The sequence below is a fragment of the Oncorhynchus nerka genome, linkage group LG6 (assembly GCF_034236695.1).
Source record: "Oncorhynchus nerka isolate Pitt River linkage group LG6, Oner_Uvic_2.0, whole genome shotgun sequence".
Taxonomy (NCBI): Eukaryota; Metazoa; Chordata; class Actinopteri; order Salmoniformes; family Salmonidae; genus Oncorhynchus; species Oncorhynchus nerka.
Window position 1 is genome coordinate 82,867,298 of NC_088401.1, and position 24,091 is coordinate 82,891,388.

Genomic DNA, 24,091 nt, shown 5'->3' on the forward strand with positions numbered 1-24,091 from the left:
CTGTGACAGGGGAGTTGTTCACCCTGGCCCAGTTGGACCGGGAGAAGATGATGGAGTATGATCTGGTAGTTAAAGCCACGGACGGCGGAGGTCGCTCCTGCCAGGCAGACATCTTACTCATGATCCAGGATATGAATGACAACCCTCCCAAGTTCTCCAACAACCACTATGAAATCACCGTGTTCGACAACACCACCGTCAGGACACCCATCGCCGTCATCTATGCCAAAGACCCTGACACTGGTAAGTTATGTTATTGATATAAAATGAAAAGTGTAAACATTCTGAGGGAGAGTCTGAAGGGGCTTTGCTGATCTAGTTATTTTATTTAATGTGCTAAAATCTATAGAATCAGAATGACTAAATGGACATTTGCATTCTGAGGCATGGTTTGAGGGGCTTTGTCTGATCTAGTAATTCTATTTCTATGGTAGAATCTAAATGTCCCCTTTATGTATCAGAGGCTCTGCTCCTATATACATCCCCAGGTCATAACATGGAGACTGTTCTCCTATTCCCCAGGTGATAACAGAGAAACTATTCTCCTACATACTTCCTGACTGCCACCCACCTCCACATAATATTTCATGGCCCTAAACCCCGCCCCCTCTGTGGATATAACCAACGGGACTGCAGGAGAGTCAACAAGCGCATCACTAATTTATGCATATTTAATTTAAAGATCTAGGCATCTGGATTGACGAAAAGCTATCTTTCAAAAAACATGTTGATAAGTTGATTAAGAAATTAAGAATTCAAATAGTCTTATTCTATAAGAACAGGTCCTGTCTTTTGTTAAATAGCAGAAAACAAATAATTCAGTCAACATTTCTGATGGCTTTAGACTATGGCAATATTGTCTATATGAATGCAGCAGGCAATACACTGAAGTCATTGGATGTAGTTTACCACAGTGCACTACGCTTTGTTACGGGTATGAAGCTCAGGACACATCGCATGGATTCTGTATCAGAAACTGGCCCTCTCTGAAGTCATTGGATGAAGTTTACCACAGTGCACTACGCTTTGTTACGGGTATGAAGCTCAGGACACATCGCATGCATTCTGTATCAGAAACTGGCCCTCTCTGAAGTCTCGTGGAGCGATGCATTGTGCTCTTTTTTTGTTGTCTTAAAAGCCCTCTTGCATAAACTTCTGCCATACCTTACCTCATTGTTCACCTTCAGATGTTTAATCTACCAGACCTGGAATCAGGGATGGGGAATCCTGGAGAACCCTTCGATATCTACTGAGTTAGGGCCATCATTTTCATTGTTTTTTTCTCTCTTCTCATCAAATCAAATCAAATGTATTTGTCACATGCACATGGTTAGCAGATGTTAATGCGAGTGTAACAAAATGCTTGTGCTTCTAGTTCCGTCCATGCAGTAATCTCTAACAAGTAACATAACCTAACAATTTCACAACAACTACCTTATACACACAAGTGTAAAGGAATGAATATGTACATAAAGATATATGAATGAGTGATGCCCGAACGGCATAGGCAAGATGCAGTAGATGGTATAGAGTACAGTATATACATATGAGATGAGTAATGTAGGGTATGAAAACATTATATAGATTGGCATTGTTTAAAGTGGCTAGTGATACTTTTAATTACATCTAGATGGCAAGATGCAGTAGATGGTATAGCGTACAGTATATACATATGAGAGGAGTAATGTAGGGTATGTAAGCATTATATAAAGTGGCTAGTGATAAATTGATTACATCAATTTTTCCATTATTAAAGTGGCTAAAGTTGAGTCAGTATGTTGGCAGCAGCCACTCAATGTTAGTGATGGCTGTTTAACAGTCTGATGGCCTTGAGATAGAAGCTGTTTTTCAGTCTCTCGGTCCCCGCTTTGATGCACCTGTACTGACCTCACCTTCTGGATGATAGCGGGGTGAACAGGCAGTGGCTCAGGTGGTTGTTGTCCTTGATGATCTTTTTAGCCTTCCTGTGACATCGGGTGGTGTAGGTGTCCTGGAGGGCCGGTAGTTTGTCCCCGGTGATGCGTTGTGCAGACCTCACTACCCTCTGGAGAGCCTTACGGTTATGGCCGGAGCAGTTGCTGTACCAGGCGGTGATACAGCCCGACAGGATGCTCTCGATTGTGCATCTGTAGAAGTTTGTGAGTGCTTTTGGTGACAAGCCAAATTTCTTCAGCCTCCTGAGGTTGAAGAGGCGCTGTGCCTTCTTCTCCACACTGTCTGTGTGGGTGGATCATTTCAGTTTGTCCGTGATGTGTACGCAGAGGAACTTAAAACTTACTACCCTCTCCACTACTGTTCCATTGATGGGGATAGGGGGTCCTCCCTCTGCTGTTTCCTGAAGTCCACGATCATCTCCTTTGTTTTGTTGACATTGAGTGTGAGGTTATTTTCCTGACACCACACTCTGAGGGCCCTCACCTCCTCCCTGTAGGCCATCATGTGGAATGATCTCCAAAAGTCCTTAAATTTGGTTCAGTTGGTGCCTGTTGAGCAATTCAGGAGGATGTTAGAGTACATTTTTACTAAAGATTGTTTTGGTTTCATTTGATTGTGTTTTTCTTGTCATGTAATTGATGTGTGTATACAGAACATTCAGAAAGTATTCAGACCTCTTGACTTTTTCCACATTTTGTTACGTTACAACCTTATTCTAAAATTAATTAAATTGTTTTTTTCCCCTCATCAATCTACACACAATACCCCATAATGACAAAGAAAAAAGTGGAAATATCACATTTACAGTATATAAGTATTCAGAGCCTTTACTAATTTCTTGCTCTGGGAATTGTCTTGGTGGTTCCAACCTTCTTAGATAGATAGATAGATAGATAGATAGATAGATAGATAGATAGATAGATAGATAGATAGATAGATAGAGAGAGAGAGAGAGAGAGAGAGAGAGAGAGAGAGAGAGAGAGAGAGAGAGAGAGAGAAACACTCCTGTAGGTGCAGAAACACATATCTAATCATGTATTATCCTGAGGCGTTTTATTATGGCTGTTTGGCATTTTTTTACGACTGTTTATTAGTTGAGTCTTCTTCATAATTGCACCTTGCATATTGTTTTGATAAGGCCATTAACTCGTAGCTGTATATTAAGTTATTACCTACTGTTGGGATTAGCATACTTTGGAAGAAACCTAAACTCGTGGTGCCAAACCAACCAGACTGACAATATGAACTCTGAGGTGAAATACCATAGAGATAATAGTAGCTAGATAGTGCCCTGTCTCTATATGAAATAGTCTCTGCTCAGAACAACCAGACTGACTCCTATTCTCTCCTCTCCTTCTGCAGGTATAAACTCTGAGGTGAAGTATTCTCTACTCGAGGACAACAGCGGACACTTCTCATTAGAAGAGTTCTCTGGTATCATGCGCCTGGAGAGGTCGCTGGCCGAAAACACCCGGTCGACCTTTGAACTCAAGGTCAAAGCCACCGACAGGGGGCTTCCCCGACAACTGTACTCCATCGCCACAGTTACAGTGCATGTTGTCGACCTGAGCAACTACAAGCCGGTATTCTTAAGCCAGGAGTACTCCGCCCAGATCCCAGAATCCACCCTGGTAGGGTCAGAGGTCATCAGCGTCTCTGCCCTCACTAGAGATGGGACCGAGACGGAATCCATCGTCTACTCCATCGTCTCCGGCAACGAGGGGGGAAGGTTCTACCTGCACCCAGCAACTGGTAAGGTTCTGTTCCGTCACTTCCAGGAGTTCCATGGGTTAGTAAGGTTCTGTTCCGTCACTTCCAGGAGTTCCATGGGTTAGTAAGGTTCTGTTCAGTCACTTCCAGGAGTTCCATGGGTTAGTAAGGTTCTGTTCCGTCACTTCCAGGAGTTCCATGGGTTAGTAAGGTTCTGTTCCGTCACTTCCAGGAGTTCCATGGGTTAGTAAGGTTCTGTTCAGTCACTTCTAGGAGTTCCATGGGTTAGTAAGGTTCTGTTCCGTCACTTCCAGGAGTTCCATGGGTTAGTAAGGTTCTGTTCCGTCACTTCCAGGAGTTCCATGGGTTAGTAAGGTTCTGTTCCGTCACTTCCAGGAGTTCCATGGGTCAGTAAGGTTCTGTTCCGTCACTTCCAGGAGTTCCATGGGTCAGTAAGGTTCTGTGAGATTCCAAAACATTCCATAATTTTCCATAAAGTTTATTTGAGTTTATTTGGGCAAATTAATATATTTATGAAGCACAATCATTTTGAATCCCACGTCAGCAAGAAAGACCTGGCAGAAGGCAGAGAAGCCCACTTATAAGGTTGATGGAAAGCTAAAGGGTATAGCAAATACCTATTCACCTGGTTATGTTGCTGACTGCAATATATTGCCATTTCTTTAATGTTTTGGCAGAGTTAGAAGGTCTACTTTCTATTTCATACTCAGAAGTCAGGCATCGGAGCAGTATTGCACAGCGAGGCAGAGAAATTATTGAAAGTACATTGTCAATGCTGGTGCACTTTTGATAGATTTTGTAAAGGTCCTGTTGATATACAGTACCGGTCAAAAGTTTTAGAACGGCTACTCATTCCAGGGTTTTTCTTTATTTTTTACTATTTCCTCCATTGTAGAATAATAGTGAAGACATCACAACTATGAAATAACACAAATGGAATCATGTAGTAACCAAAAAAGTATTTTATATACTGAGATCCTTCAAAGTAGCCATCCTTTGCCTTGATGACAACCTTGCACACTCTTGGCATTCTCTCAACCAGCTTCATGAGGTCACCTGGAATGCATTTCAATTAGCAGGTGTGCCTTGTTAAAAGTTAACTTGTGGAATTTCTTTCCTTCTTAATGCGTTTGAGCCAATCAATTGTGTTGTGACAAGGTAGGGGTGGTATACAGAAGATAGCCCTATTTGGTAAAAGACCAAGTCCATATTATGGCAAGAACAGCTCAAATAAGCAAAGAGAACCAACAGTCCATTATTACTTTATGACATGGTCAGTCAATATGGAACATTTCAAGAACTTTGAATGTTTCTTCAAGTGCAGTCGCAAAAACCATCAAGCGCTATGATGAAACTGGCTCTCATGAGGACCGCCACAGGAATGGAAGATCCAGACTTACCTCTGCTGCAGAGGATAAGTTCATTAGAATTACCAGCCTCAGAAATTGCAGCCCAAATAAATGCTTCAGAGAGTTCAAGTAACAGACACATCTCAACATCAACTGTTCAGAGGAGACTGTGTGAATCAGGCCTTCATGGTCAAATTGCTTCAAAGAAACCACTACTAAATGACACCAATAATAAGAAGAGACTTGCTTAGGCCAAGAAACACGAGCAATGGATGTTAGACCGGTGGAAATTTGTCCTTTGGTCTGGAATCCAAGTTGGAGATTTTTGGTTCCAATCTCCGTGTCTTTGTGAGACGCGGTGTGGGTGAACGGATTATCCCAGCATGTGTATTTCCCACCATGAAGCATGGAGGAGGAGGTGTTATGGTGTGGGGTGTGCTATTATGGTGTGCTATTGACACTGTGTGTGATTTATTTAGAATTCAAGGCACACTTAACCAGCATGGCTACCACAGCATTCTGCAGCGAAACTCCATCCCAACTGATTTGGGCTTAGTGGGACTATCATTTGTTTTTCAACAGGACAATGACCCAACACACCTCCAGGCTGTGTACGGGCTATTTTAGCAAGAAGGAGAGTGATGGAGTGCTGCATCAGATTACTTGGCCTCCACAATCCCCTGACCTCAACCAAATTTAGATGGTTTGAAATGAGTCGGACCACAGAGTAAAGGAAAAGCAGCCAATAAGTGCTCAGCATATGTGGGAACTCCCTCAAGACTGTTGGAAAAGCATTCCAGGTGAAGCTGGTTGAGAGAATGCCAAGAGTGTGCAAAGCTGTCATTAAAAATCAAATTCAATATATTTTGATTTGTTTAACACTTTTTTTGGTTACTACATGATTCCGTATGTGTTTTTTCATAGTTCTACAATGTATAAAATAGTTAAAAATAAAGAAAAACCCTTGAATGAGTAGGTGTTCTAAAAAGTTTGACCGGTAGTGTAAGCTGTACAGCAATCAGCCACTCTGGATAAGTATACATTAGTCAGTAATTAATATTATACTGCCTGGTCTTATGGTGGTGCCACGTCTGTGGTGGTGTACCTCGTGACATCACCACAGACGCCTGGAGTTTATTTTCTCCCTGATTTCTCTTGGTGTCCCTTCACTACAAATCCTCCCTGCTTTGATATGCCGTAGCAGGGCAGGAGTCTCATAGAGGTTGGTTGGACTGAGCCAAACCAATGTCTGTATTAGTTGTTAAACCGTTCAATATCCGGGCTTGTCGGCGACTTAATCCACTCGTGTGTAGTTCCATCCCAGGAGTAATCATCCCACCACACAGCTGTTCTGTTACCATTGTGTCAAAGCAACAAAGTCGTTTTTTTAGTTATGTATTACATGTTGTATCAATGGAGACAGACGTGGAAGCTTAATGTTATGTATTACATGTTGTATCAATGGAGACAGACGTGGAAGCTTAATGTTATGTATTGTATGTTGTATCAATGGAGACAGACGTGGAAGCTTAATGTTATGTATTACATGTTGTATCAATGGAGACAGACGTGGAAGCTTAATGTTATGTATTATATGTTGTATCAATGGAGACAGACGTGGAAGCTTAATGTTATGTATTGTATGTTGTATCAATGGAGACAGACGTGGAAGCTTAATGTTATGTATTGTATGTTGTATCAATGGAGACAGACGTGGAAGCTTAATGTTATGTATTACATGTTGTATCAATGGAGACAGACGTGGAAGCTTAATGTTATGTATTATATGTTGTATCAATGGAGACAGACGTGGAAGCTTAATGTTATGTATTACATGTTGTATCAATGGAGACAGACGTGGAAGCTTAATGTTATGTATTACATGTTGTATCAATGGAGACAGACGTGGAAGCTTAATGTTGTGTATTATATGTTGTGTCAATGGAGACAGACGTGGAAGCTTAATGTTATGTATTACATGTTGTATCAATGGAGACAGACGTGGAAGCTTAATGTTATGTATTACATGTTGTATCAATGGAGACAGACGTGGAAGCTCAATGTTATTTTCTTTGGTCTCAGCTAGTCACATGAAAGAGAGAGTTTAGAGGACTGAATGAGTTTAAATTTGTGATTCTCTTTCTTCAGAGCAGAGCCCTGCAGTATAACACAGTACATTGGGTAATTTTCTTTAGTTAGTCTAACTTCAGTTATTTTTCTCTTTTCTCATTGGAATGTCAGTGAAAATCAGGTGGCACTTCCAATTGCATATTTACCAACTCAGTTCCAACATGAGTTCAGGGTTGAAATCAAACAATTCAGGAAGTAAACTGAAATTCCAATTCAATTATTTTCAATGACCTCTCAATAAACTGATAAAGGAGAAGCTATTTTTGGATATTAAATTCAAATCACTTGCTGAAATAACTGACTTTGATTCGAATTGACCCAAACCCTTGAATACGGTCTAGATGGGTTACAGCTTCTGTCAAATTGGTGTCAAAAGCACATTTTTTGTTGGGTGTTAGTTTATCCCTAACCCTTTTCCTAACCTTAACTACCTCAACAAACAGACAAGGTGAGGGTCTAGAAGTCAACTACCTCAACAAACAGACAAGGTGAGGGTCTAGAAGTCAACTACCTCAACAAACAGACAAGGTGAGGGTCTAGAAGTCAACTACCTCAACGAACAGAGAATTGTACCTGTGTGATATTATTGCACATGTTGAAACCTGGTGGGTATTTTAAAGGAATGCAGGTGGCAGTTATGACTGTTGTTATGTTGTTATCTTGTCTTATGTTAAGGAAGTGTGTAAACCAGACTGGCAGATGCCCCAGGAATCTAGGAACGCTCTCTTTCCTCCATTTACAGGTGTCTGTTTAGAGAGATGGAAGAAGTGAGAGAGAAAGAGAGGGGGATGAGAAGGAGAGGGGGAGACAGACACGCAGAGTGAAAGAGAAAGAGAGGGGGATGAGAAGGAGAGGGGGAGACAGACACACAGAGAGTGAAAGAGAAAGAGGGGGATGAGAAGGAGAGGGGGAGACAGAGAGAGGGGGTGAGAGAAAGAGAGGGGATGAGAAGGAGAGGGGGAGACAGAGAGAGGGGGGTGAGAAAGAGAGGGGGATGAGACGGAGAGGGGGAGACAGACACACAGAGAGTGAAAGAGAAAGAGGGGGATGAGAAGGAGAGGGGGAGACAGAGAGAGGGGGTGAGAGAAAGAGAGGGGATGAGAAGGAGAGGGGGAGACAGACACAGAGAGTGAAAGAGAAAGAGAGGGGGATGAGAAGGAGAGGGGGAGACAGAGACACAGAGAGTGAAAGAGAAAGAGAGGGGGACGAGAAGGAGAGGGGGAGACAGAGAGAGAGGGGTGAGAGAAAGAGAGAGAGAAATAGTGAGAGAAGAAGAAGAGAGACAGAGAGAGAGGGGGTGAGAGAAAGAGAGAGAGAAAGAGTGAGAGAAGAAGAGAGAGAGAGAGGGGGGGGGGGGTAGGAGGGAGTTTGACAGAGACAACAATGAAATGACAATTATTAACGGCAGAAAATTCTCTGGTGTTTGTTTTCAAGTCTGTTTGGTATCGGTCGTTTTCACATCTGCCTGTCGGCTGAATACGAGAGCTGTGAGAGGTTTCCACCAGGGTACAGAACACCAATAGATTTATTTGACTTTTTATTTAACTAGGCAAGTCAGTTAAGAACAAATTCTTATTTGCGTAAATCCAATGTACTGTGCTGCTGCACTCTGTGGCTTTTCTAACCATAGCTACAGTAAGGGATGTTCAGATAAGTGAGACAAGCCAAATGTAGAATATTTCTAAAATCACAATCCATACCCAATATTACGGCAAACACCTTCCTGCTATGGACATCCTTTTACCTAAACTTAACCAATAACATACATGTCTGATGTTGAGGCAAAGCTTTCCTTGGAACAGGATAGAAGGGACACCTCCAATCTACTCAAGACATGTCCTTATCTCTACTTCCTGGTACTGTAGTTCAATTGGGCTGGAACAGATGTATATTTTACAATCCCCATTTCTCTACATCCTGGTACTATTAACAGGTAGAACCCAACACCTGTTTGACTGCATTTATGTTTTTGGGGAAACAGAACAAAGACAATCAGATAGCGCTGACAAAAACATATCTGTGTTTTGTTTTTAATAAAAGAGCACCGCAAGATGGAATTTAATATGTTGTTACTGTGGTCATCTTTGGAAAATTCTGTAATTTTTCCTATTTTTTAATGAAGGCTGAGAACATATACTCAAATCCCACATCTGTCAACCCAGGACTGTGTTAGTGTGAACAAGACCAAGTTAAAACACAGCTGTCAGTTAAATGAATAGAGTTTGTGTTGTGTGTTTTTCAGGTGTTCTGGTTGTGAATGGCTCTTTAGACTTTGAGCGGTGTCGTGAATACTACCTGTCATTGGAGGGGACGAGAGGCAAGTCGACTCTGAGCGACATCACCATGGTGATTATCAACATCACAGATGTCAATGACAACACGCCCGTGTTCGGACAGGGAGACTACAGTGCTGACGTCTCAGAGGACCTGTCGCCTGGCGATGTGGTGATGCAGGTAGCTATCACTCTCAACTGTCAACTGTCAACTGTCACTTTAGAAACCAGTTACTGTAATACACCATTCAATGTGTTCAATGACAAGTCATTTCCCTGAGGGGACTAATCAAGTTGTTTTGAATTTGGCATTTGGACAGACACACATCTAAGTACTTAGAGAACATGGCAGTTTGGTTGAGCTAATAATGATCAGACTGATATTCTTCCAAGCAGCTCAGTTCAATGAGGCTTACTGTTTCCTCTTCTCTTTCTCCTCTCAACTCACTCTTATCTCTTTCCTCTTATCTCTTCCCTCTTATCTCTTTCCTCTTATCTCTTTCCTCTTCTCACCCCCTTCTCTCTTCTCTCTTCTCTCTCCCGCTTCTCCTGCTTCTCCCCCTTCCCCCTCCCCCCCCCTTCCCCCTCCTTCCCCCTCCCCCTCCTTCCCCCTCCTCCCCCTTCCCCCCCTTCCCCCTCCTTCCCCCACTCCTCCTTCCCCCTCCTTCCCCCACTCCTCCTTCCCCCCTTCCCCTCCTTCCCCCCCTCCTTCCCCCTCCTCCCCCACTCCTTCCCCCCCCCCCCCCCCTCCCTTCCTTCCCCCTCCTTCCCCCACTCCAAGGTGACAGCCATCGACCTGGATGGGCCGTTGAACAACCTTATCCACTATTCCATCTCCAGTGGAGACCCTCATGGACAGTTCAGCATCGACCCTCGCAGTGGAGAGGTCATAGTCAGGGCTACGCTGGACAGAGAGGAGGTGAGGGGGGTTTAGTTTGGGCTTTTATATGGGGAAGGAATCACCTGGAATAAAGTTGAAAAAACTGCTCAGAACAGGGTTCCCTTGAGATGCAGTGTTGAAGCCCCTTGCTAAGGAGCTAAGAGAAAGTCAAGAAAATAGTAGAACCGTGATATCCTGTATCTAACTGGTCTCTCTGCCTGTCCCAGATCACTCACTACTCTCTGACGGTCCAAGCAGCTGATGAGGGAGACCCTCCTCTGTCTACCGCGGTCCAAGTGACCTTGACCGTGTCCGATGTCAACGACAACCCACCTGTCTTCTCCCAGATGAAACACAACCTGGTCCTTCAGGTACCAACACAGGCCCTTACACACTAACAAACACATGCACGCACGCACGCACGCACGCACGCACGCACGCACACGCACACACACACGCACACACACACACACACACACACACACACACACACACACACACACACACACACACACACTTTCTCTCCCTCTACACGATCAGCATCCTGACAGCTGGCTATCCTCAGCTGCCTCTACACTCCAGGAGTGGAATGATCGAGAGCTGAAGAACCAATCAGGCGTGTGCTGTGACTTTTGGCTAATTTCATCATATTCAAGATAATTTATTCATTGAATAATTAATTATCCTATCCAAATGAATCTAATAGGGGCACCACTAAAGGTTTTAACATAGACAGACCCTTGAATGAACTCTATCGGGAGTTAACGTGAACTGTTGTACCATTAATTCTATATCAACAACAGTCTTAATCAACAGTCAATTTACTATGTTCTCATTCTGGAACGTCGTCAAGTTCTGGAACGTCGTCAAGTTCTGGAACCTCGTCAAGTTCTGGAACCTCAAGAACCCAATGAACTCAATGCCACAAATAATGAATTCAAGGTTTTATTTACTAGACTAAATAATGAGCAGATACAATACAGTTCTCTGTCTTTCTCTCTCTGTCTTTCTCTCTCCAACTCCATTCAAATTGCATCCAAAAAAGATAATCCTGTTCTAGATCCGCTGGCCTCTCTTTAAAAAATACGCTCCTTAGCTCTTGGAGCTGTGCAGGAAAAGCTAGACTAGAAAAGCTTGCTGGACCTTTTTTTTTTTGTAGAATTTCTTATACCAATAAACTATTTGATGGGCTGTCTGTCCCCACCCTGAGATGGGCTGTCTGTCCCTACCCTGAGATGGGCTGCCTGTCCCTACCCTGGGATGGGCTGTCTGTCCCCACCCAGAGATGGGCTGTCTGTCCCCACCCAGAGATGGGCTGTCTGTCCCCACCCAGAGATGGGCTGTCTGTCCCCACCCAGAGATGGGCTGTCTGTCCCCACCCTGAGATGGGCTGTCTGTCCCCACCCTGAGATGGGCTGTCTATCCCCACCCTGGGATGGGCTGTCTGTCTCCACCCTGGGATGGGCTGTCTGTCTCCACCCTGAGATGGGCTGTCTGTCCCCACCCTGAGATGGGCTGTCTGTCCCCACCCAGAGATGGGCTGTCTGTCCCCACCCAGAGATGGGCTGTCTGTCCCCACCCTGAGATGGGCTGAGAACACCTGTTGTATTCGGCACATGTGACAGATAACATTTGAATTGAGATACAAATAGCTAACCCTGGTGACCAAGGTTCTAGCATTAAGGTATTGAGGCAAGTATATCAGGGATGTCAAGGTGGAACCAAGACATATGGTGTGTGTATAGTGTATATAACAACTACCAATAGACCTGCTAAATTATGAGCCTATAGTCATTCAAAGACTTACTCTGTGAAACGAGGAATGCAATTTACCCAATTTACCCCAATAGGATTTATTCATTATGAAAGGATGAAACACTCAAACAATGATTACAGAATTACAGAATACACTGAGTAAATAACTCTCCACTAAATAAGACTCAACGTGGTTACACGTGTCTGATACACACAGGACCCTGCTAACACGTTCTCAAAATATGAGCAAAATCACTGTCCTTTTTAACCAAATTCAAGCAGGAAGTCACCCCCAACCTGAATGAACATTTCGTAGCACTTTGCCAGTAAAAACAATAGGCAGGAACAACACATCCAGATTCTAATCTAATCAAGTCCATTTAAATAATAGAAGCCCTTCCCTGTTTCTCCTCTTTGAACCGCCTGCCGTCCGACCAACAGAATAACACCATTTCTCTGTAATAATAAATCCATAGCACTTACAGTACAATGAAACACATCCAGATTCATAGCTGTTTATAAACTCTTGAAACAATTCAAATACGACAATTGAATTCACATTTACTGTCGTCAGTGACCCCAGGACTTCTGTGGGAACATCTCATCCCAGAGACTGCAACAGTGTGAGATGCAAATGTACATCCATCCATCTGGACAATGCCATATTGAATTAACAAGCCACCTATCTCTGCCAACAGGCACTCTGTTTCAGTGACCTGTTCTAGCAGTCCCAAGCTGAAATGGAATGACCTGAGGAGAAAGGGGGATACCTAGTCAGTTGCATTAACTGAATGCATTCCACTGAAATGTGTCTTCTGCATTTAACCCATCCCCTCTGAATCAGAGAGGTGCGGGGGGCTGCCACAATCAACATCCACGTCTTCAGCGCACAGTGGGTTAACTGCCTTGCTCAGGGGCAGAACGACTGATTTTTTACCTTGTCAGCTCGGGGATTCGATCCAGCAATACTTTTGGTTACTAGCCCAACGTTCTAACCCCTAGGCTACCTAGAAGGCTAGGCTATCTGAAACCTGTGCTTGTTCTGCCAAATTGTAACACATTGATGTGAGCTCATCCGCTTTCATGTGCCGAAGAAAACAGGTGTAGACGAGCTCATACCAGCACTCAGTCAAGCACTGTAGCATTCATTCCAGGTGGAAACTTCCGGCACTCATTGGAAACTTCCGGCACTCATTGGAAACTTCCGGCACTCATTGGAAACTTCCGGCACTCATTGGAAACTTCCGGCACTCATTGGAAACTTCCGGCACTCATTGGAAACTTCTGGCAGTCATTGGAAACTTCCGGCACTCATTGGAAACTTCCGGCACTCATTGGAAACTTTTGACATTTTTCAAGATAAGATCACGATCAGCACGCTTTTGCAATGTAGTAAAATCATTAGGGTCCGTCTTGTTTTAGGCCCTTGTGGAACGAGGTGACATGGAAGGCTTGACCTAGTTTGTACGATAGCATGACGACATAACTAACGATGGTACCGTATGTTCCTTGTCAGGAGGGCGAGGCCATCGGTAGCAGCATCCTCCAGCTGGTGGTCACAGACAGAGACACCCCTCAGAATGGACCTCCCTTCACATTCCACATCGCGTCTGGGAACGAGGACCGCCGCTTCCACGTAGACCAGGGAGGTCTGTTGTCCATCACTGCCCCTCTGAAGAAGAAGATCAAGCCACAGCACCTACTGAAAATACAGGTGACGAATCTTCCTGTAATAAAACGGATCCCTGCAGGGACATATTTACCTGGTTGTAATCTGCTTATCTGACGTCTATACATGTCCACTGGTTATTTGGGATGTCGAAATGGAGTATAGATTTATACCTACATAGTACTAGCAGATACTGACATTTGATCATGTGTGTTTCTATTCATGCCCTTACCTCAGGTGACAGACAGCGGACACCCTCCTCTCTCCTCCATCTGCGTGGTGAAGATCAACGTCACTGAGCAGAGCAAGTACCCTCCTTCTGTGATGCCCCTGGAAGTCTTCATTACCACCACAGGAGACACGTTCTCCAACCGAGTCATAGGCAAGCTCCATGCCTCCGACCAGGACCTGCACGACATCCTAAACTACAAGCTGATTTCGGAGTCTCCAGGTGGGGGAGACCCAGGGCCGAGCTCAGGCACCTCTGGAGGCCTCTCCAGGTTCTCTGTGGATTTGGTGGATGGGAAGATCTGGGCCGATGAAGACCTGAAACCTGGTCTCTACTCCCTCAATGTTAGCGTCTCCGATGGGAAGTTCAGCGTGTGGGCCGGGGTGAAGGTCCATGTATGGAAACCCACACAACAGGCCCTGGACGCTGGGCTCACTCTGCAGCTGGCTGGGCTTTCCCCGGAGGAGTTCCTGGGGGACCACTGGAGAGGCCTCCAGAGGAGCCTCAGCACGGCCCTGGGTATAACCAGGCAAGACCTCCACCTGGTGAGCCTACAGCAGCAACCCAACTCCCTGGTCCTGGAGGTTCTGCTGCTATGGAGGCCGCATGGTGGAAATGTAGAACCGTTACCAACCAACCGGCTGGCAGGGATCATCGCTGACATAGAAGACTCGTTGGGACTGAGTGTTCTCAAGGTGCATCATAATGGGTGTCTAGGGACAGAATGCCCTCCTAGAGGATGCAGGAACTCAGTCCAGATGAGAGGGGAGAGGCTGAGCCACTACGCCACAGCCAGGGCCGGCTTCATCACCCCACAACACACCTGGGAGAGTGTCTGCCCCTGCAACGGTAGGTGTAACTGAGGTGGTTTGGTAGCTAGACAAGGTTATTTATCAAGCTTGTATGAGATGTGCCTGAGACGTGAAGAATTGCAGAATTAGCTCACTAAGTCAATACCTAGGCTTTGGATTACTTGGCTAACACTTACTTTGAGCACACAGTAGACCTGGGATTGAACCCTATCAGTCAAATAGTCTCCTACCTTCTCCTTGATCACAGTAGGAGCCTGAAGTCACCCCCTTCATGATCTAACTCACTTCACATTCAAATGGGGATTAGCTGGGTGCAGCTGGGAGCTAGGGGCCTCCAGGATAGTGCTAGTGATTATCTGCTTGTTGTGGGTCTTCTTAGTTACTGTTGTCCCCCTGGCAGACATATTTAGTGGAGGTATTCCATTGAGGTTATCACCTCTTTAGTTAGACTGTTTTGGCTAAACCCAAAGCCTAAAAAAAAACAAATATCTCTAGGAAAGCGATGTGGAAGATCTGAGCCTGAAACAAAATACGTGAGGGGATTTTTTATTTGTATGAACTTTGAAAGATTCTCACATGAAAGTCTGTTTGATCAAGCAGATTTCATTACGAGAACACATTTGAGTGACTATTCCTAATTTGACGGACAGATAGTCATCCAAAATTAGTGTTTTTAAATATTAGTCACCACATGTTAATTAGACATGTTTTTAATGAAATCATACAAATTGCATTTAACATTTGCACCGTTTTTCCAACTTCAGAGTCTGCTGTGAGTTTTGACGGGACGGGCTACCTGAAATACCTGTATCAGACTGAGGAGGAGGAGGAGGAGAGTCAGAACCTCCATCTCTCTCTGCGCATCAAGACCTTCCAGCAACAAGGCGTTGTCATGAGTACCAATGCAACCAACTGGGGGAGCTTGAAGGTATTGTAAAGCTCACATGCATTCATTATTATCAGAGATGAAAAAACACATGTCGTTATTTGCTTTTGCAGTATCTCGTAGCTCATTCAATCAGTTAAATTTGATTTACAGCCCATTTTACATCAGTGTTTTACGGTATCATGTATTGCACTACATTATTATCAGATATCATAAAAGCAACATATTCCTTTTCCTTGGCAGTCCCTCCTGTACTGTAGCAGACATTATAAATACCTGATTGCATATCAGAGGGCTGTGTTAATACGGAAGTGAACACTTCAGTGTGGATTCCTGGCTCAATCATACTGATCTCTTATCATATTATTCCCTCTCTGTTGGCTTTGTCTGTGTCAGTTGATCAATGGGACTTTGAACTGATCCAACCACGTTGTGGTGAGGACTGTCTCTATCTTCATGTCCCCATTTCCATCAGTTCTTTCATAGCCTAGTCCCAGATCTGTGTGCTGCCTGAGGTTGTAAGTATCAAGAGCATTTCCCAGGACATAGACATATCTGATATTGGCAGAAAGCTTAAATTCTTGTTAATCTAACTGCAATTTACAGTAGCTATTACAGTGAAAGAATACTATGCTATTGTTTGAGGAGAGCACACAGTTATGAACTTGTATGTATTAATAAAGCAATTAGGCACATTTGGGCTGCCTCGATACAAAATTTTGAACCATAATGGTTCATTGGATCAGTCTAAAACTTTGCACATACACTGCTGCCATCTAGTGGCCAAAATCTAAATTGCGCCTGGGCTGGACTAATACACTATGGCCAATCTCTTACATTTCAAAATTATGGTGCAAAAAAAATACAAAAAAACACATGATTTTTTCTTTGTATTATCTTTTACCAGATCTAATGTGTTATATTCTCCTACATTCATTTCACATTTACATCAAGTGTTTCCTTTAAAATGATATCAAGAATATGCATATCCTTGCTTCAGGGCCTGAGCTGCAGGCAGTCAGATTTAGGTATGTCATTTTAGGCAAAACATTTTTTGAAGGGGCGGATCCTTGGTTTAAGAGTTGGCAAGACATCCTAAAAACAGATCTGGTACGTAGGATAATTGTTGCTGGGGTTTGGAATGTTGAATTAGAGTGGGCTTAGTGCTGACGTAGGTTTACCGCATAATGTTTAAAGGGAATATTCAATTATTGTATATTTTGATGAAATGGATAAAGAGTCCTCAGTGCTCAGATGAAACTTCTTGACCTGAACTGGAAATGCACGCATGCAACACATCTCCCAGTGGATTTCTCTCCATTTGTGTGACATTGAATACACGTAATAGATTGAATATTCAATTTGTTCAGATTTGAAACATCAAAAGTAGTATTCACTTTTTCCATTCTTAGGCCTTACCTCTGGGTTAGTTCCTTTTGTTGTAAGAAAATTGCTTCAAATGGAATTGAAAACATAGTTGTCCAAGAGTTTCTATCCTCCCCCCTTAACTTCACAGCGGCTTCGTCAGAAAATATTACACAATTGATGTGTTTCCCTTGAGAGTTAGGCTTCACCGCAACAAATTCTTATCAATTCCCAAATCTTATCAATATTTTCACCCAAAAGAAAAACGGGAGAAGCAGTCACATCCATCCTTTAGAAACTTCTGGAATGGAAATTCAGTTTAGGACCTACTCACCGATCACCGGCTAAAGGTTTTTCATGTATTCCTCACATTTTTAGCCCATTTGAACAATAGCGCCCGTGATAAGCCTGTGGAGAAAGAGGAAAAGATGACTTGTTGGTTAAAACCACTGTAGCCTTTAACACTTCTTATGGCTGGGGGGCAGTATGGAGTAGCTTGGATGAATAAGGTACCCAGAGTAAACTGCCTGCTCCTCAGTCCCAGTTGCTAATATATGCATATTATTAGTATATGTGGATAGAAAACACTCTGAAGTTTCTAAAACTGTTTGAATGGTGTCTGTGAGTATAACAGAACTCATATGGCAGGCAAAAACCTGAGAAAAAATCCAACCAGGAAGTGAGAAATCTGAGGTTGGTCGATTTTCAACTCAGCCCCTATTGAAGTTACAGTGGGATATTAGTCATGTTGCACTTCCTAAGGCTTCCACGAGATGTCAACCGTCTTTAGAAACTTGTTTGAGGCTTCTACTATGAAGGGGGGCTGAATGAGAGGGGAATGAGTCAGAGGTCTGCCAGCAGTCACGCACTGGTGACGTGCATTTCATATGAGAGGTATCTCCCGTTCCTTTGCTTTTCTGAAGACAAAGGAATTCTCAAGTTGGAATATTATTGAAGACTTGTGTTAAAAACATCCTAAAGATTGATTCCATACATCGTTTGATATGTTTCTACGGACTGCAACAGAACTTTTTGACATTTCGTCTGCAACTAGTGAACACACTTTTGAATTTTGATTTGTTTACCAAACGCGCTAACAAAAGTAGGTATTTGGACATAAATGATGGACATTATCGAACAAATCAAACATTTATTTTGAAACTGGGATTCCTGGGAATGCATTCTGATGAAGATCATCAAAGGTAAGTGAATATTTATAATGTTATTTCTGACTTCTGTTGACTCCAACATGGCGGATATATGTATTTGTTTGTCTGAGCGCCGTACTCAGATTATTGTATGGTTTGTTTTTCCGTAAAGCTTTTTCAAAATCTGACACAGCGGTTGCCACCAGTTAAAGCGAGGCGTCCCTCTCAGAGCCACCCCCCCCCGTTCAGCTGAAACCGTGGCGCAGGCAATGCAAAAATATTCTTCACACCTCCACACATTAACAAGTCCAATACCTCAAATGAAAGATAAACACCTTGTTCATCTACCCAGCATGTCAGAATGTTTTACGGCGAAAACACAGCACATATTTATATTAGACCACCACCGAAACAAAGACAAGAGGCAGCCATTTTGTCCCAGAAAATATAAAATTATAAAAGCAGGATTAAAAAATAAATAATTCACTAACCTTTTGAAAATCTTCATCAGATGACAGTCATATGACATGTTACACAGTACATTTATGTTTTGTTCAATAATATGCATTTTATATCCATAAATCACGGTTTACATTGACGCCATGTTCATAAAATTATCAAAAATGTCCAGAGAAATTATGGAAAGCTACGCCAGACAGAAATACTCATCATAAACTTTGACTAAAGATACATGTTTTACATATAGTTAGAAAGATACACTGGTTCTGAATGCAACCCCTGTGTCAGATTTGTTTTTAACGTTACAGAATTAGTTGACTATGCAATAACCTGAGGCGGCGCTCAGACGTAAGCAATATTTCTCCGCTATGTTGGAGTCAACAGAAATACAAAATTACAACATAAATACAGTGCCTTGCGAAAGTATTCGGCCCCCTTGAACTTTGCGACCTGTTGCCACATTTCAGGCTTCAAACATAAAGATATAAAACTATTTTTTTGTGAAGAATCAACAACAAGTGGGACACAATCATGAAGTGGAACGACATTTATTGGATATTTCAAACTTTTTTAACAAATCAAAAACTGAAAAATTGTTAGTTTGAAAGATCCTTCATCTGTGTTAAAGAGACACCACTGTCCTCAACGGTACTCCCACCGGCTTTGGTCTTTGTTATGGTAGCAACGTAGGCTTTGCTGTTGCTCCTCGCAGTTCCAGGCAGGGCAGGTCACAGGCCAGATGCAAACAGCAACAAACAGCAGGGATTCAAACAGTCACACTCCAGAGACAATCTGTGGTACTAGCCTCAAGGGCTGTGGGCTTTGTACAAGTGGCTAAGGAAACCTGGCTAGCTCGATAGCCAGCTAAAGTTAGTTAGAAGCTAGGCTAGCATCTGTGCCAACGAGGGAACAATGAGCTACTTCTCTGGAGCAAAATAGACTTGCTATTGTTCCTTGACATTGATCTTCCCACACCTTAATGTGATGTTATATATTGACAATGCTTTTTGACAATGCATGCCACCGGAACTGTTGGAGATAATGTTATATAATGACCAAAACATTTTGACAATGCATGCAACCGGAACTGTTGGAGATAATGTCGGGTTGTAAGAGCTAAGATGGTAATAATGTCAGGTTGGAACAGATGAGATGGTGATAATGTCAGGTTGGAACAGTTGAGCTGGTGATAATGTCAGGTTGGAACAGTTGAGCTGGTGATAATGTTGTGTTGCATAAGCTGAGATGGTGATCATGTTGGGTTGGAACAGCTGAGATGGTGATAATGTCATGTTGGAACAGTTGAGATGGTGATAATGTTGTGTTGCATAAGCTGAGATGGTGATAATGTCATGTTGGAACAGCTGAGATGGTGATAATGTCATGTTGGAACAGTTGAGATGGTGATAATGTTGTGTTGCATAAGCTGAGATGGTGATAATGTCGGGTTGGAACAGCTGAGATGGTGATAATGTCATGTTGGAACAGCTGAGATGATGGTAATGTTGGGTTGGAACAGCTGAGATGGTGATAATGTCATGTTGGAACGGCTGAGATGGTGATAATGTCATGTTGGAACAGCTGAGATGGTGGTAATGTTGTGTTGCATAAGCTGAGATGGTGATAATGTCATGTTGGAACAGCTGAGATGGTGATAATGTTGGGTTGGAACAGCTGAGATGTTGGTAATGTTGGGTTGGAACAGCTGAGATGGTGATAATGTCATGTTGGAACAGCTGAGATGGTGATAATGTTGTGTTGGAACAGCTGAGATGGTGATAATGTCATGTTGGAACAGATGAGATGGTGATAATGTCATGTTGGAACAGATGAGATGGTGATAATGTCATGTTGGAACAGCTGAGATGGTGATAATGTTGTGTTGCATAAGCTGAGATGGTGATAATGTCATGTTGGAACAGCTGAGATGGTGATAATGTCATGTTGGAACAGCTGAGATGGTGATAATGTTGTGTTGGAACAGCTGAGATGGTGATAATGTCATGTTGGAACAGATGAGATGGTGATAATGTCATGTTGGAACAGCTGAGATGGTGATAATGTTGGGTTGGAACAGCTGAGATGGTGATAATGTTGAGTTGGAACAGCAGAGATGGTGATAATGTTGTGTTGGAACAGCTGAGATGGTGGTAATGTTGGGTTGGAACAGCTGAGGTGGTGATAATGTTGAGTTGGAACAGCTGAGATGGTGATAATGTTGGGTTGGAACAGCTGACATGGTGATAATGTTGGGTTGGAACAGCTGAGATGGTGATAATGTTGAGTTGGAACAGCTGAGATGGTGATAATGTTGGGTTGGAACAGCTGAGATGGTGATAATGTTGGGTTGGAACAGCTGAGATGGTGATAATGTTGAGTTGGAACAGCTGAGATGGTGATAATGTTGGGTTGGAACAGCTGAGATGGTGGTAATGTTGGGTTGGAACAGCTGAGATGGTGATAATGTTGTGTTGGAACAGCTGCGATGGTGATAATGTTGGGTTGGAACAGCTGAGATGGTGATAATGTTGTGTTGGAACAGCTGCGATGGTGATAATGTCATGTTGGAACGGCTGAGATGGTGGTAATGTTGGGTTGGAACAGCTGAGATGGTGGTAATGTTGGGTTGGAACAGCTGAGATGGTGGTAATGTTGGGTTGGATGATGCCGTGGATGGTCTTGATGTTTGAAATGAACTAACAAGCTGCCTGTCTTCATAAACTACAGGCCAATAAATAAAGCAACCGCTCAAATCAAATGTGGTGTTCAACAGGGATAGAGTCTTGGACCTCTATTATTTCCAGTTTATACTAATGATCTGACAAATGTATCAAACTACAATTTAAAAATAGGATGTAATAAATGTATCACTAGTCACTTTAAGCAATGCCACTTTATATAATGTTTACATACCCTACATTACTCGGCAGTGTAGCCTAGTGGTTAGACTAGTAACCGGAAGGTTGCAAGTTCAAACCCCCGAGCTGACAAGGTACAAATCTGTCGTTCTGCCCCTGAACAGGCAGTTAACCCACTGTTCCCAGGCCGTCATTGAAAATAATAATGTGTTCTTAACTGACTTGCCTGGTTAAATAAAGTTAAAATTAAACTAAAAATATACTGTACTCTATACCACCTACTGCATCTTGCCATCTTGATGTAATGTATCACTAGCCACGTTAAACAACGCCACTTCATATAATGTTTTCATACCCTACATTACTCATCTCATATGTATTAACTGTACTCTATACCATCTACTGCCTATGCCGTTCGGCCTTCGCTCATTCATATATTTATATATACATATTCTTATTCATTCCTTTACATTTGTGTGTATAAGGTAGTTGTTGTGAAATTGTTAGCTTACTTGTTAGATATTACTGCACGGTAGGAACTAGAAGCACAAGCATTTTGCTACACTCGCATTAACATCTGCTAACCATGTGTATGTGACCAATAACACCAGCTAACCATGTGTATGTGACCAATAACACCAGCTAACCATGTGTATGTGACCAATAACATCTGCTAACCAGGTGTATGTGACCAATAAAAATGTATTTGATTTGATTGATGTGTTGTTCTCTTCCACTGTTTCTACTTCAGACTGGTGGTGACTCTGATGAATAAATGTTTACCAACAGTGAACACTGTTATATAATCTTCCACAGCTGATGGACAGTTGTATCAGTGTGTATATAAGCAGAGTTCGACAATCTTCCACAGCTGATGGACAGTTGTATCAGTGTGTATATAAGCAGAGTTCCACAGCTGATGGACAGTTGTATCAGTGTGTATATAAGCAGAGTTCCACAGCTGATGGACAGTTGTATCAGTGTGTATATAAGCAGAGTTCCACAGCTGATGGACAGTTGTATCAGTGTGTATATAAGCAGAGTTCGACAATCTTCCACAGCTGATGGACAGGAAGTTTGGTATTTTCCATTTCATAAGGATCTTCATTAGCTGTTGAAAAAGCAGTAGCTACTCTTCCTGGGGTTCCACACAGAACATGAAACATTACATAATACAGAACATGAATAGACAAGAACAGATCAAGAACAACCTTTTTTAAAGATTCATGTATAGTAAAGTTGATGTTCATGTAAAGTATATAGTGTCTTAGGTGTGTCTACAGTGTTAGGATGAGCAGTGTTCTGTACATTTGTGCTAATGTGTTCTCTTCTGTTGTCTTCCGCAGCTGATAGGTGGAGAGTTGAGGTTCATGTACCTCTGTGGCAACATGCTCCCCGGTTCCCTGCGTGTCCACGCAGCCCCAGTGGTGTCAGACGGGCGGTGGCACCACGTCCTTCTGGAGGTCAACAGCACTATCCTCAGACTCACCCTGGACCACGTTTACTCAGCCCAGGTTGTCCTCTCTGAACCCTGCCATCTGATGCAGCCCCATGGGACTCTGATCCTCGCTGGCTCCCCTGGTCCTGGTTCTTCTCCCACCACCACCTCTACAGAGACCCAGGCCAGGGCCCAGACACAGGCACATGGCTTGGTGGGCTGCCTGGAGGGTATGGAGCTGAATGGAGAGCCTATCAGGACAGAGGAGGATAAGGAGTGGAATGGGCCTGGGAGGAGGAGGGTGTTTGGGGTCTACCAGTGCTGTGTCAACCAGGTCAGGATGAACAGCTGTGACAGTAACCCCTGTCTGAATGGAGGAATCTGTGAGGAGGAATCAAGTGGAGGTCAGTTTCTTAACCTTGGCATACTGTATCACTCCCCAATAGTGTCAAACTCTACAAACAACACAAATAGCATACTGTACGCCTCTACCCACAACAAAGCCTACAGGTTTAGAGAAAACATCCCTGTTGTTTATGGATATTAGTTCTGAGATTGAACTATACTTACATATTGTCTAGTATCCCTTCAACAACATCTGATTAGTCAATCTGTGAGGGTGGACATACAATCACCACTATGAAAATAGATTGTTGAACAAACTAGTGTTTGAACAGATTGGAGGAGTCATCTAGTTTATAAAATAGAATCATAATTGTTCTACAAGGAAGTTGAAACCAGAGTAGTGAGGTGCAAACTGAATAACCAGACCTCACGACAACTGGATGGAACCAAACTGTCTACCCTGCATTCCACTTTTTGAAATAGTTTGTATCCTATTCTTCCTTAGAATCCCTCTGATGTTCTTGAGGGAGTAAGAGAACTCTCATGGTGTTCTAGAACTTTGGCCATCTTCAATAGGCTGATCTCTCTTCCTGTTTCTATGTTGGTTTAACCTCCAGGCTTCCACTGCAGCTGTCCAGAGTCCTTCCATGGCCCTCGCTGTGAGCTGGACAGCAACCCCTGTGCCTCCCAGCCCTGTGCCCACGGTGGGGTGTGTGTGCCAAAGAGTCAAGGTTACATCTGCAACTGCCAACTCAATATGGCTGGAAACAGGTATATCTATCTCTCACATAGCTATCCCTCCCATCCCTGCAGCCTTGGTATAAACACA

At 43.2% G+C, this 24,091-nt stretch overlaps 1 protein-coding gene across 1 annotated transcript in view; it reads left to right on the plus strand.

The window, feature by feature from the left end:
- Positions 1 to 24,091, plus strand: part of LOC115120622 (protocadherin Fat 2-like) — a 70,756-nt gene that overhangs the window by 43,344 nt on the left and 3,321 nt on the right. The window contains 10 exon segments of the mRNA XM_029649574.2: positions 10 to 243; positions 3,298 to 3,687; positions 9,388 to 9,599; positions 10,200 to 10,337; positions 10,526 to 10,669; positions 13,570 to 13,767; positions 13,960 to 14,800; positions 15,528 to 15,691; positions 22,826 to 23,321; positions 23,880 to 24,033. Of these exon segments, the coding sequence (XP_029505434.2) occupies positions 10 to 243; positions 3,298 to 3,687; positions 9,388 to 9,599; positions 10,200 to 10,337; positions 10,526 to 10,669; positions 13,570 to 13,767; positions 13,960 to 14,800; positions 15,528 to 15,691; positions 22,826 to 23,321; positions 23,880 to 24,033 (2,971 nt within the window).